The sequence below is a fragment of the Hyaena hyaena genome, unplaced genomic scaffold (assembly GCF_003009895.1).
Source record: "Hyaena hyaena isolate Hyena2069 unplaced genomic scaffold, ASM300989v1 scaffold_814, whole genome shotgun sequence".
Taxonomy (NCBI): Eukaryota; Metazoa; Chordata; class Mammalia; order Carnivora; family Hyaenidae; genus Hyaena; species Hyaena hyaena.
The window spans coordinates 130,727-144,413 of record NW_024081445.1 but is presented as its reverse complement, the minus strand read 5'-3'; the positions used below and the strand labels follow the sequence as shown (position 1 = coordinate 144,413).

Here is a 13,687-nt window from a genome sequence, read left to right as displayed (position 1 = left end):
TATATGAATAGAAATTCAAGCAGAGTCCTGTGAAGACATCAGGAAAGAAAGACAGAAAGTTCCCAGCTGGTGGAAAATGAGACAGTATCTAAGGAAGTTAAGATGGGCCCTGAAATTGTACAGAAATTTGATATGAGTGGGAAAAATATTATAATTAGCTGAAATAACTTGAACCAAGGCCTGGAGGCCAAAGTATTACAAAAGGAATAGAAGGGTAAAGAGAGCTGTGGAAGAGGAAGAAGTATAATAGAAAATGAGGCTGAGACACTCTCAACAATAACCAAAACATGGAAAGAACCTAAGTGTCCATCAATGGACGAATGGATCAAGAAGATGTGGTTTATCTATACGATGGAATACTCCATGGCAGTGAGAAAGAATGAAATCTGGCCATGTGTAGCAACATGGTTGGACCTTGAGGGTGTTATGCTGAGCGAAATAAGTCAGGCAGAGAAGGACAGATACCATATGTTTGCACATATAGGACCATGAGAGACTCTCGAATGCTGAGAACAAACTGAGGACTGATTGGGGTGGAGCGGAGGTGGGCATGGAGGAGGGCACTTGTGGGGATGAGCACTGGGTGTTATATGGAAACCACCTTGACAATAAACTATTTGTAAAAAAAAAAAAAAAATAGAAAATGAGGCTGCAAAGTAGATAGAAGCCCCATGGTAAGAGTTTTGAATGCCTGAATGAAGAATTTGCTTTTAAGTCTGGACCTATTGAAAATGCCATAAAGAAATTTTTCATATTTTTGTTTTCTATTTTTTAATGTTTTTCTAAGGCATGGAAATGGTACATCAGCCTGCTTTTAAGTGAAGTATAATAGCAGTATGTGTAGCACAGATGAGAAGGCAGGAAACCTGAAGACTGTTTACTACTCTGTTGAAGAATATAAACAGAAGATGCAGAGATCTGATGCCAGAGTGGACTATTCTTAATCCTAAGTATTCAAATAAAAATGGTATGAATGCAAATGAGCAGAAACCCTTCAAATCTGGCTCCATCTCTCTGTTCTATGCTGTTGGTGATTGTAGACCATAGTTTACTGGAGAGAACCAGACCCCTGGATAGAAACAGCACCAGAAACATCTCCTCTAGTCCCTTATAAGAGAGGGAGAGCTGGGAGAAAATATTTTAATTTTGGAGCTTATAAAAGCTTTGTTCAGAAGAAACATTATTCTTCTCTTGGTCGGGCTAGATACCAGCATCCTTTTCCTGATTCCCATGGCAGAGAAAATGACCTTTGCTCTGCACTATTCTCCTGGTCATGAATGGTTAGTCCCCGGGTAAACACCATTCCCCCACCTGGAAGTTTATTAGAACTACAGAATCCCAGGCTCTACCCACTTAATCCTAGTTCACATTGCATTTTAACAAGATTTCCAGGTGATTTTTCATGCACGTTTAATTTGACAAGCACTGGCCTATCCTTTTAGCCAATATTTCTCTGCCTCTTCTATGTTACTTCAGGATTTAGGATGAATGCATAAGGAAAATGCAGGATTTTGTAGCAGGGAAGAATTCTTTTAACCATAACCCAGTCTGGTTTATATGGTTCTAGACAGAACCGTGTAAAGAGTTTAAGGCAATCCCTGACATATAAGGGCTTTGAAATGGCAGCTGTTGTGGTGGTGTTGGCTATGATTATGATTATGATTATTATTTATTGTTAATTGGTTTATCTTACCTGGATCATCAGCTTAATTGCTTAAGCTCACAAACATAAGGAAGCTTAAGAAACACATTATGGAGTTAAACTTGCAGGAACAGCCTCCAGAGCATTCTGCTTCCATACAGTGAAAACAAATACTAAGTCTTGCACTGAAATCCAAAAAGAGAAATTATCTTTAGAGCACAAAATCTGACATTTTACTTGATTATGATCAATTTCTTATCCTCTTACATAAGATTTGAATTTGAAAATGCTAATAACACAAAAAAGTAGGTTATCTGTGATGTAGGATGAATGCTGGGCATAATTTGATGGTGTCCTTACTACGATGCCACTTGATAATCAAGTCTGACCCACCCTAGGCCGATTATTTTGAGCTCTCAAGGCCTAGAAATGATTTGACAGCAGAACATTTGTGTCTAGCAGTCCATCTAGAGAGCAGAGTGAAGAATAAGATGCAATTAAGGAGTCAGAGCAATCACTCAGAGTGCCTTTGGAATGCTTTCATTGCTGAATTTAAAGAGTTGTAGCTGACAAGTGAGTCTCTCTCTCTCCTTCTTGAAAAATCCCTGTAACTAATTGGCATTGACTGTTCTCAGTCTTGAACTTTTGCAAACATACAGGGCTCTGTGTGGAGTCGAGTCCATTCTGATTGTGGACTGATAGACTTCTAATCATGGTCACTAAGTTAGTCATGAAACAAAGGCCTACTTTCTTGTTGCACATTTGCTCCTGCTGCTTCCCTAAAATGTTTGTCTGCCTTAAGAGGCAATTTGATCCGTTTATTATTGAAAATGTTTTTCTTCTCTTCTGGAAACTTTTTTGGAGGAAATAAAAGATTAATGCACTAAGCAAGACATGACTCCAAGGGAATGTGTGCCTTCTCTAGTACTTACCTGGCTTGGGGAGGGGGGAACCTAACTAAAGTACCCTAAAATGTGTGAATAACTCTAGCATTTTATGGAACTATTACATTGGATGAATATTTTTTTATATCCTTAAAAAATATGTGTCTGATCAAATAGGCACAGAAAATGCCAGGGGAAGTAATATTAAGCAAATTCTTTATTGAGGAATCTCCTAAACTTCACTGTGTTAAATGTTTGTGACTACAAGAGAGGCCCAAAATCCACTGTTACTCCCAAATACATTTTCTTAGAACCCTTTTCCATGAGGCATATCACAGGATTAGTGTTCCTCAGAATGTAAATTAAGTTTTAATAATAGTTGCCTATATACTGATAATAGTAACCACATAAAATTTTAAATACTAGTAGGAAAGCAACATGCTAAAATTTTTACAATGAGGTATGCAATTCAAAACAGCTTGTAAAGTGCTGTGATAGACACATAAAAGGGAAGAACATTTGAGATAAAATAGTTTCTAAAAAAAAATTGAAACCATTATGACTAGAGCAGATTGTCCCAATAATAGAGTGGATTGTCCCAGTAACACTAGCCCAATAATCCCCAACATCACCAATTAGTTGTGATGATGGAGAATTAGCAGTTTAAAGCAACTGCTATGTTACAATGGCTATATTGGCTACAATGGGAGACAGAAAGTAATTACCCTACAGCATTTAAGAGTCCCACTGGGGAACAAAGCTTACATAAACAAGAAAACAAGAAGTCTCTGTAATTTCTCACTGGGAAAAAAAATGGTGGCATTTATAATTCATTTCTTCTAAATTTTCTCACCAGCCCCCACTGTTTACTATTTTGGTATAGGTTTGTATGTCTTGCACAGTAAAATCCATCTTAAATGAAATATATACTTAGTAGGTAACAAAATAGACAAGTAGACTGACACTAAAGAGAGAAAAGAAAGTTTTTTAAAAGACATGTTATGTACTAAGATAATGTCACATTGTGACAACACATTCATTTATTATGTAAATGTTTTTAAAGTGATATTTTTGCTCCTTAGATCTCATGTAGTATATATTTTTACCAATATATGACAGAGAGTATATCTATCATTCACATCTTATGTAGATTTTTAAATGTATATGTTTATCAATCCTGATCAGAAACTTTAACATTTTATACAGTTTTGTCCTTCAGGTAAATTCCAGTAAATTTATATTTTGGTTTATTCATACTCCATCTGAGTTTATGTGGGTTATGCTTTTAATGATAACAATACAATATCATTTAATGACTCAGTTTCTGGAATCCCATGAATAAAATATAAAAGATGAATTTAATTTGTAAGACATTAATGAGAAGTTTCAGTGCATCTCCTCCTTCTGATATCTTTTAAAAGATATCTAATTATTTTTCACTCATCATCATTATGAAAGCTGTAAAAGTCAGGTCATATGTATTTGCATATGTTTTTGTTTATTTTTAATCACTTTGAGACACCGTTAAATATTCCTTCAGAGAAGATTTTTTAAAAATAAGGAGAAGAAGGGGCGCCTGGGTGGCTCAGCCTGTTAAGCGTCCAACTTCGGCTCAGGTCATGATCTCACAATTCATGGGTTCAAGCCCCACATCAGGCTCTGTGCTGACAGCTGGCTCAGAGCCTGGAGCCTGTCTTTAGATTCTGTATCCCCCTCTCTCTCTGGCCCTCCCCTGCTCATGCTGTCTCTATCTCTCTCTCAAAAATAAGTAATATTTTTAAAAAGTAAGAAGAAAAGGAAAAAGAAAAGGAAAAAAATAAATTGGGTCTGCTTTTAGTTTATCCTACACAGTATATTGAGCTGGCTTTTGAACTTAACCACCCTGGCACTGTTATGAATTGTTGGTCTTTCTTCTTCAGAAATTGGTGATGCAAGAGCATACATTTGCTTTCCATTGGCAACATTCTATACTTGGTTAACCCAAAATGAAGTCAAGAAGGTTGGGATTTTTAAGATCAGCAGTAACTAAGAAGTGTTACAATATGCTGCTCTGCTATGTCAGTTTCCAAAATCTTGGGCATCAAAAATAAACTTCAAACGTTCCATTTTCAATTTCCAAACATATTGGAGGGTTCTGTGTCATTGGACACAGTTTCTCATTGTGTAAATGTGTTCAAGTGTTCATAAAATAGAAGCCAAGTGACATGCAACTAAATATGAGTTTATAATTCATTTAAAATAATTCTTATTTAAAAAGAAAGTATTAACTAAGCTTTTTAAGCATTATCTATCAGATACTGCCCTAAGCATTTTATAAGTAATAACTTGTTTTTCCTGCATAACAACTCTATGAAGTATCTTCTATTATTGTTGTTGTTGTTATTGTTTGTTGCTACAATTTAAAGATTAAGAAATGGAGAACAGAGAAAAGCAAATTGCTGAGCTATTACATAAGGATAAATACATAATAAAGAACCTTTGGATTTTTCTTAAGGGCAGTGTTATCTTTGAGTGTCTTTTTTTATTCACTCAGAAGATATTTATCTAATACAACTATGTGCCATGTACTGTATTGGGATCAAGAGACAGAGGTATAGACATGATGAATACCTCCACAATGCCAAGCATTTGGATAAGCAACCATCACACAAATCCACACAAGTATGAAATAATTCTTTTATTAATTCAACAGTATATCCCAAGTGTCTCTCCTCTGCCAGGTATTACTTAGTAAATACATGTCAAATAGCTGGCATTTTGACAAAAATCTATATTTCATAATAATATTTCTACTTATTAAACAATTATTGGGCATCTCCTATACAATTATTGAAATGCCTTAGGTATACCCATGCCTCTACACAGAGAGCTTCTGTGATAAGATTTGTAGAAATGGACAAAAGAAAATAAAAACTGAAGAAAAGAAGCTGGAGAACCAGAAGTATACTCTTTACTAATTTAGGCTTAGTTTTTATTGAAAATGTAAGAGTTGACCTACTCCCATTCTCCTTTGAAGATGGCAGCATTTGACAGTTTTTTTCCTAGAAAATGAAGGCCTTCTTGTTTCATAAATACCTTATTTCGTGTTTATATACCACAAATCCAATTTTACAGTGCACTTCTAATCATCTAGCTTAATTCTAAGAGCCAATTGCCTTTCTTTTCTTATTTTATTTATTTTTATTTTTTTAATTTTTATTTATCTTTTGAGAGAGAGAGTGTAAGCAGGGGAGGGACAGAGAGGGAGGGGGACAGAAGATCCTAAGCAGGCTCTGTGCTGACAGCAGCAAGCCCAGTGCAGGGCTTGAACTCAGGAACCCTGGGATCATAACCTGAGCTGAAGCTGGAAGCTCCACCAACTGAGCTACCTAAGTGCCCCTCTTTTGTTATTTTAAACTGTCTTAGCAAATATGAGATTGTCATTGATTAAACAATTTCATAACTGAGAGATGTGTGCAAGTAACCAATGAGAAATGGGATTATATTTGAGACGAAGTCCTAGACTATGAGGAGTCCCATGGCCATATTAAGAAAGTTGAAATCATTTTTTTGGTTTTTTATGTTTTTGCTTGTTTGTTTATTTGTTTGTTTACTTTAAATTGAGGAGCAATATCTGACCTGCTTACTTCTTAGACTTGTAAAAATTCAACTCTGGATGTAAAATTTCTTTTAAGACATATGATATACAAATATAATTTATGCTCTGAAGGTGGGATATGCTCTGAGGGTGAATGTGTTTGTAAAATATTAATGTTAATGGATTTCATTGCATGCTTCTCTGTATAGTTCTGTTTATAATCTAAATGAGCTTATTCATTGCGATTACATGTATGCTTACTCACCAAGATATGTATGCTTATTCTATTCTGCCTCATGGGTTGAAAGTATCATTATAACAGAGGACTTGTTTTTATTGTACAGAGGTCTGTCCCCAGGAACTGTGCACTGATGAGCATAGTAGGTGCTCAAGAAATAATTGTTGAGAAAGTTGAAACAAGCCTCCTAAATGCACTGTGCCTTTATAGTGCACACAATACATTTGACTTTACTTTTAAAATTATTGGAATTACTGCTGTTTAAGGTTATTTGGGCATGGGTAGCTTTTTGGAATTAGATATGCTGCAAAACCAAATGTGGAGGTCATTTCTATGAATATTTTTTAAAAATCATGACTCACATCTTCATAATCTCTTCTGACTTGAAACCCAAATATATTGTAATTCAAAAGTTTTATATGGGGGATTGATAGCATTCAATACTGTGCTGATAACTTGAATGATATTTACCTTCTTTTGTTTTCTATTAGAATACTATCCAGGGTGATGTAATAATGTAATAGTGTTTTACAAAATGAGTGGAAGTTAGAACTATATACTACCTCCTACTTGCAAGCTGTTAATTTCACTAAACCTTCATAGCCTCATGTGGGCCTAATGAGACTGTTGTGAAAAGTAAATGCAGTAATATACTTCAGGTGCTTAGCGTGATACCTAACGCATAATAGCCTTTAGCTGTGGCTGTTATCATTAACACAGTTCATCGTGTAAACAAGTACTCTTTCTGTTTTGTTTTCTGTTTTGTGTATCTGTGTGTGTGTGCTTCCTTTTACAGACGGATACACCACCGATGACATTGAGTTTTACTGGCGTGGGGATGATAATGCAGTAACAGGAGTGACAAAGATTGAACTTCCACAGTTCTCCATTGTTGATTACAAACTTATCACCAAGAAGGTTGTTTTTTCCACAGGTCTGTATCAAGGAAGAGGGTTAAGGGAAAAGGGGCTTCAGCTTATTTTGTCAAAAGGGTTCACTTATATCACAACTGGGTCCCAGGAAGAGATGACTGGAAGATTTGGATCTGCTGCAAATCTTCAGTTCCCACCAACCCCATTGGTCATTCAGGGCCCATGCAGCTATTTCCTAGAAGGCACCCCCACAAAGCTGAGAGGGTTAGCTATATGCCTGTCATCTACCAAAGACTGGGCTAAATGTCAGAGACAGAATACAGAAAGAGAAATGAAGACATTGGTCAGAGTTCCCCCAACTCTATGCATCTTACAAAACTGATTATACTCCTTTGAAAAATACACGGGAGAGACAGTTCACTCAGATCTCACTACAATGAAATTCTCCAGAGGCAATGGAATAGAATTCCCCATTGTCCTCAAAGGTTAAGAACTTCCTTATGGAGCCTTAATTTCTAAACAATAGCCTACTGTTTTGGAACTAAAAGCCTTTCCAGATATTGAGATGATCCTAATGTTTTCTCCATTGTTACTCTTCTAGCATTGAGCTTTTTGGTTGTCAAACTTGGTTTCACCAGCACAAAATTTTAACGAAAAAGCTTAGGAAAGTAATACTTCATTGCATAAAGGAAAGAACACTAAGGAGGGAAACAATAAACCCACAGGAATATTTCTTTGTTTATGTTTTTCTTTTTGGAATGGACTCCCCAGGCAGAGAAAGAGCTAGTACTGTAACTATACATTTTTAATTGCCCTTCTGCCAAAGACTCAGGCACTTTACCTACAAACTAGTTCAAGTAAGAGTTGTATAACTTAGTAAGAATAAAATGTAGCCCCTAGCTTTAAAAAAACAAACAACAGAAACTTTTCCTAAAGTTGAGGTCCTCTGAGTCCCTGAGACTCTAGAAATGAGTTAATATTTAAAATATTCTTACTTAAATATTACAACACTTAACTTGAGCCCACGAAGGCTAGACAAGGCTTCTTTTGATTATTAATATCTCCCCAACACACACGATTCATCAATGTGACTTTTTTACATTCTACAACGATGTTTAGTTACATATCTTGTTTAAAGAGTAATTTCCTAGATCATCACAATCAAAGGACTCCATTTCAGGATTCTGATCCTTTAGTTTTATCTCCAAAAATATTCTTTGGAAACTCTGATTCTCTGCCTTTTGAGGAGTCAGGCACCCCTTTGGAACTTTGATGGAATCAGTGGAATTAGAAAACATATAATCCATCCATGTGAAACCTTCACACAATTTGAGGGAGTTACTGTATACCTGAAGCTTTGCCATTGATCCCAGGGTTACAATGAATTCTGGGGTTTGTGAAGAGATGCCTAAAATATGATCAGAGTGTACAACCTTATTCTTATATACAAATATAAAAACAAAACATCTTACAGGATGGCCTTGTTGAGAAACAACTGAGAGGGAACAAAGGGACTGTACCAAACTGTCTTGTCTTCATAGTTGTAGAGAATGAGTATCCTTGATCCAGTGCAGGAGCCTGAGTAGGGAAGAACTGGAATTCTTTTAATTACTCATGAGTATGGATGTTCTTAACACCAAGTAACCTTTGCAAATTAAAAGCCCACTGTTCCCATACTACTTTTTTAGGAGCAAGTGCCCTTTACCAGGACCTCAAGTTGAATTTAAGGACAATTTACAAACTTATTTATGGGCCTAGAAAGGAAAGTATCCTATAAATATTGATTGATAATGATGATGTTCTAAAATTGCCTTTCTAGGTTCCTATCCCAGGTTGTCCCTCAGCTTTAAGCTTAAGAGAAACATTGGTTACTTTATTCTGCAAACATATATGCCTTCCATCCTGATCACTATCCTCTCCTGGGTCTCCTTCTGGATTAATTATGATGCATCAGCTGCAAGAGTGGCATTAGGTAGGCCATTTTCTAACTGCTTGTGGGGCTTGTCTCTGTGTGTGCACACTTGTGTGCATGTGTGTGTATGCACATGCATGTCCACTCATGAACTTTCCTTACCCTGGTATTTGTGATGCATGACAAGACTGGGCTATGCACATTACAAGAATTGGTCTGTGAGACTTCGAGTTATCTGATTCAGCATTAAATCAATTAAATACAAATTAAAACTCTTTCATGTCAAAATTAGCTAACCATATAGCAGTTGGTAATGAAATTAGTCCCATCAATTTGATATTTTTTGAAGCATAGTTCACGTAATATCACTTGATAATTGTTCAATTTGCATACTGTGCTTCCTTATCTGAATGGAGCTCTCTTCCATCTTTTTTTTTTTTTTTTTTTTTTTTTTTTACCTGAGCAGGAGACAAGGAAATGTATTCTGTAACTAATAGATGAGCAAAAAGGCTTCTAAATTCTTATTAAGATTTTGGAGTAGCATGGTAGAAGGCAGGCAGAAAACAACAAAGTAAGAATACTGGGAAATCATCCATAGCATCGCTTATGTTTGATTTTTTCTATATAATACCAGAGGAAGAGAATATATTATATTTCATTAACATTTTTATGTTACTAACTCCAGATATAGTAAAGAATCATTTTTTACACAACTTTTATTATTTTGAGTTCTGACTAATCTCTTGAAAATGTTGGACTGTTACCTTCTGCACCATGAGGTATCAATTCAATCATCACTTCCTTAGAGAAGTCATTCATTTTTTCATTCATATTTGTTGAATACCTACTATGTGCCAGACATACTAGACACTAGAGGTAAAGTAGTCCCCTTATGGAAGTTATGTTCTAACAGTACAAAGCCAATAAATTTATTTTACTTATAATATGTGAACTCTGTAATACATAAGTCTCTAGAAGGAATAAGCAAGGTGAGAGCAGTAGGGTATGCCAGGAGAAACAGTTTAAAATAATCATTGTCAACTTCATCCAGAAATTATCAATGGAACAAAACTTTCATGAAGATAAAGAGTCACTTAAATGTCTGGATGGAAATATTCCAGCCTATTAAAAATAGGTAGGAAAGTGCCAAAGATGTTAGTGACGTAGCCAGTGAGGTGAATGCAAGAGTGAGCTCAGGAGTCAAGATAATGTTGGGGAGAAGAGACTAAAACATTATGAAGCAGTTCCAGAACCATGATAAAGACTTTGCTTTTCTTCTGAGTGAAATTTCAGAGTCATTGAGCAAAGAAGTGACATGATTTGCTTGCAGATTGAAAGGGATAACTTTGGCTGCTGTGTTGAGATTAGACTGTGGTTCAAGGATGGAAGGGAGAAGTAATGACCTCCTGGGCTGAATCCAGTCCCTTGTGATAAATTCTCTTAAAATATAGAGAGCTTCCCTTTGTAAACCAACTGTAGTTATAATTTATATTTATTTGGCTTGTGATTTCCTTTTTATTCATGGTACTGAAGAAATGTCCATATCTAATTTTGCTTCCATTCTATCTGTGATACCTCACACAATGAATGATGTTCAGTAAATATTTGCTGAATAAAGTAATGAATGGATTTTGTAAATATCCTGTTATTCCAAGGTAAAAATCTACTGTTAAGTTTATAATTTTATGTCATTACTGGAAAAATAAATAAATTATATGCTTTTTAAAAGAAATATGTAAAATGTCTTTCGATGAGAGTAATTTATTACTTGGTCAGAGATATCTTAAAATGAGATTGAGATAGAAAAATCAATATTGTCATTTTTACAATATACATATACAGTATAATCTGAAGTTGAAATAATGAAACAAAAGGTGAAACTGGAAGATGTTTCAAATGACTGATATAGAGAAGATACAAAAACTCTAAGACACTGAGATCTAAAACAAGAACAGGGTTTTTCTGGCCATGCTCAGAATCGGATGCACAGATTTATTTTTTCTGTAGCTGTTTTATGAGCGTGTAGAAAAACAAGACAAAAATTATCATCTTTATAGAGAGATCAAGTTAAATCAAAAAACATGTTCCCAAAATATCATGGAAATGAAACTTAACTTTTGGGATGTGTTACTGGATAGTGGTTACCGACAGCTTTCTGAGTCAGAGAGACCCCCATTGAAATGTTGATTAAACAACTTCCCATCTGTGTGATCTTGATCTCTGGGCTATTTTCACATCACTGTTTCACTACAAATGTGGATCTTGTCACACTCAGGATTCTGGACTCCCAGTGCTTTTGCCCAGCATATCTCTGTCGATCCCTCCAATTATAAAGGGAAACTACTCTTCACTGTTGAAGATGACAACTCAGTGGGATGAACAATAATAATCTGACCCACTATGCCATTTCCCATAAAGAATCTTGTAATGCTTCTATATTATTTAACTGTGCATTACATGCCTAGTTGCCCAATCCAGAAACATGAGGGCTAGACATCTGCTTCTCTGCTACCCGTCATCTCCAGCTTCCAAATTTTTATAATCATTTGTACATACCATCTGTATAATGCATTCACTGATTTCAATACTGTTGTGATTATTTTTGATTCATTTCCTCTTTATCACTTAGATTATTCTGAAAAACTATTAGCTGGTGTTCTTTATTCCTGTCTATATTTTCTCTCTATCCTCCACACTACTACAAGAATGATTTCCCTAACCACAATTTGTCCATATGTCTCCCTGCTTGAAGGTGGTCAGTGACCCCAACTCACCTTCAGATTTAAGTTCAGACCCCACCTTAGGGCCTGTATATATGGCTCTCCATTTTGCAGCCTTACTTAATCTTCACTCTCCTCACCATGCTTACTGGCATATTCTAAAATGTACCCACATTGACTTTCTTGGGATGCTTTTGATGGGCTGTGTACTTTCAACCCCCCGTCAAAGCACCCCTTTATAAAAGCTCTCTCTACATTCACTTTTGACCTCCAGTCCTTTGTTACTCGGATATCTCCCACTCATCCTTCAGTACTCAGCTCCAAAGTCTCCATTTCCTGACCTCTCTCCTGCCGCATCACAAGGCTCAACTAGGGTCGTCTTCATATCCTTGATGCTCACCCTACACACGGGTCTACCATGACATTTAAATCACATCTCTAGCTTCTCACTAGATACATAACTATAAATATAAAAATATAGATAAAGGAAATGTTTCAAAATGATAAATGTTACTATAAATTAATGATTTAAATGTCTCTAGGGCTTATCACAGGGTAGGTATGTAACAGTAAGGTATTTTGTGGCATGTATGAATGAGTGAAAGACCACAATTAGCCTTTCGAATATGATGAAAGCAGCAAGGAAACAGGAACATTACTAATCTAACTCTGTCATTATTTTCAGGAATTACAACTGTTCTTACAATGACTACGATCAATACCCACTTGCGGGAGACTCTTCCTAAAATCCCTTATGTGAAGGCCATTGACATGTACCTGATGGGGTGCTTTGTCTTTGTTTTCATGGCCCTTCTGGAATATGCTTTGGTCAACTACATCTTTTTTGGGAGGGGACCCCAGCGCCAAAAGAAAGCAGCTGAGAAAGCTGCTAGTGCCAACAACGAGAAGATGCGCCTGGATGTCAACAAGGTAAATTCAGAGGACAAGCCCTCTTTGATTCTTAAACTCATAGAAGAATGCCAACAATATAGGTTAATAGCCATATTTAACAAATAAGGAAACCAAGGCCCAGGGAAGAGAATGGGTAAATTTTCCAAAATCACAATGTTAATTAGTGATGGAGGCACAGTTAGGTCCAAAACTTATGATCCATTTGGATGCCCTTTACCTTAACACTAGGTTGCCAAAACCATAGTCATCTGAGAACTCTTTTGTGAATTTTTCCTTGTATGAGTATAATGTGTACGATTTTATACCTTTTATTTATGTACATTTACTTTAAATTATTTAAAAAGAAAATTTTGTATCACTTAAATCAGTATTACTTGCTGGAAGATAATCTTAAGTAATAAACATAAAACTATTGAATTGAATTCTAGGCTACACTAAGATGAAACCTCTGGGCCTGAGCCTATTCTCCTTGTTAAAAGGGAGACTGACAAGTGCAGACATATATTAAAGATCCACCAGCAATAAATGAAGGTTTTCTCTTTGAAGTCATCAGAAGGATAAAAAGAGAAGTGGAGGGTAAAAAAAAAAAAATAATTTTCTCCTTAAGTGACAGATAATTACTTAATGCTTGAACATGTAACCACTTAATCACCAAAGCATGTGGCTATGAGAGACCACCATCTTGCTTAACCGACTGAGCCACCCAGGCACCCCACCACCGTCTTGCTTAAGTTACACATAATCAAAGAACAATTTCCATGCAGCTGTAAACACTGTTTAGTCTATAAGGCAATGATTCTCAACCTTGGATGTCCAACTGAATGACTGAGAGTGCATTAACAAGTACTGAAACCTGAATTCCTTTCCCAGAAATTCTTACTTTAATGTGCTGGAGTATGCCTGGGTATCATAATTTTAAAATATCTTCAT

General features: G+C 35.9%; 1 protein-coding gene across 2 annotated transcripts in view; it reads left to right on the top strand.

Moving 5' to 3' along the window:
• The first annotated feature begins 6,920 nt into the window (after positions 1-6,920).
• Positions 6,921-13,687, top strand: part of LOC120221788 (gamma-aminobutyric acid receptor subunit beta-2) — a 44,456-nt gene continuing 37,689 nt past the window's right edge. For both annotated transcript variants that reach the window (XM_039219363.1, XM_039219362.1), the window contains exons 1-4: positions 6,921-6,977; positions 7,138-7,275; positions 9,033-9,185; positions 12,531-12,775. In XM_039219363.1, the coding sequence (XP_039075294.1) occupies positions 9,104-9,185; positions 12,531-12,775 (327 nt within the window). In that variant the 5' untranslated portion in view covers positions 6,921-6,977; positions 7,138-7,275; positions 9,033-9,103. The remainder of the gene's footprint in view (positions 6,978-7,137; positions 7,276-9,032; positions 9,186-12,530; positions 12,776-13,687) is intronic.